Genomic DNA, 1,364 nt, shown 5'->3' on the forward strand with positions numbered 1-1,364 from the left:
TTATTGATACTGCAGTAGTCCTTGGTCAAATAATTTCCTCAGGGAATCCTTGATCTCTTTGTTCCTCATACTGTAAATGAGGGGGTTCACTGCTGGAGGCACCACCGAGTACAGAACGGACACCACCCGATCTAGGTTTGGGGAGAAGATGGAAGGGGGCTTCAGGTGAGCAAAAATACCAGTGCTGACAAACAGGGAGACCACGGCCAGGTGAGGGAGGCACGTGGAAAAGGCTTTGTGCCGTCCCTGCTCAGAGGGGATCCTCAGCACGGCCCTGAAGATCTGCACATAGGACACCACAATGAACACAAAACACCCAAAGACTAAACAGGAGCTAACAACAAGAAGCCACACTTCCCTGGGGTAGGAGTCTGAGCAGGAGAGCTTGAGGATATGAGGAATTTCGCAGAAGAACTGGTCCACAGCATTGCCCTTGCAGAGTGGCAGTGAAAATGTGTTGACCGTGTGTAGAAAAGTGTTGAGAAAGCCACTGGCCCAGGCAGCTGCTGCCATGTGGACACAAGCTCTGCTGCCCAGGAGGGTCCCGTAGTGCAGGGGTTTGCAGATGGCAACGTAGCAGTCATAGGCCGTGATGGTGAGAAGGGAATACTCAACAGAGATCAAGGAGAGAAAAAAAAAGAGCTGTGTAGCACATCCTCGATAGGAGATAGTCCTGGTGTCCCAAAGGGAATTGGCCATGGATTTGGGGACAATGGTGGAGATGGAGCCCAAGTCAAGGAGGGAGAGGTTGAGGAGGAAGAAGTACATGGGGGTGTGGAGGTGCTGGTCACAGGCTATGGTGGTGATGATGAGGCCGTTGCCCAGGAGGGCAGCCAGGTAGATGCCCAGGAAGAGCCAGAAGTGCAAGAGCTGCAGCTCCCGTGTGTCTGTGAATGGCAAGAGGAGGAACTGGGTGATGGAGCTGCTGTTGGACATTGGCTGTTTCTCTGTTCAAAAAAGGAAACAACAACTTAATATTAGGACAGACTCCACGGAGCAAAACTACTCTCTTTTTCATTAACATCACGCCAACTGAAATGCGTTTCCTTTCTCTGGTCTGTGCTGGCTGAGTGTGCTGTGAGCAGCAGAACCTCTGCCCGTGTGCTGCCAAGCAGCCAGCTCTGCTCTGCTGCACTGGGGACACGGGAGCTGGGTTGTGGCAGCTCCAACGTTCACAAGCAGTGTCTGATTTTATGCATTGTTAATGGAAAAGTTCAGTATCTACACTCTTGACACTGAAAAGCACAGGAAGCAGAGCCGTGTTTTAACATGTCTTTGTAATGATTTTGTCTGTGTTTTTAGTTTTTCACCATCACATCCCGTGACTGGGTTTTTGTAGGGGTCAAAATCTTCATCTTTATGAG

General features: G+C 50.4%; 1 protein-coding gene across 1 annotated transcript; it reads right to left on the reverse strand.

Moving 5' to 3' along the window:
* Positions 1–1,011, reverse strand: LOC135579931 (olfactory receptor 14I1-like). Its single transcript, XM_065069985.1, has one exon. It carries the CDS (start codon positions 934–936, stop codon positions 1–3), a length of 936 nt encoding a protein of 311 aa, XP_064926057.1. The 5' UTR covers positions 937–1,011.
* Between the last annotated feature and the right edge of the window lie 353 nt (positions 1,012–1,364).

This window comes from Columba livia, chromosome 7 (assembly GCF_036013475.1).
Source record: "Columba livia isolate bColLiv1 breed racing homer chromosome 7, bColLiv1.pat.W.v2, whole genome shotgun sequence".
Lineage (NCBI taxonomy): Eukaryota > Metazoa > Chordata > Aves > Columbiformes > Columbidae > Columba > Columba livia.

What these genes read in the sequence shown, in the direction of transcription:
- LOC135579931 (XM_065069985.1), bottom strand. Translation starts at nt 936, where the DNA reads ATGTCCAACAGCAGCTCCATCACCCAGTTCCTCCTCTTGCCATTCACA.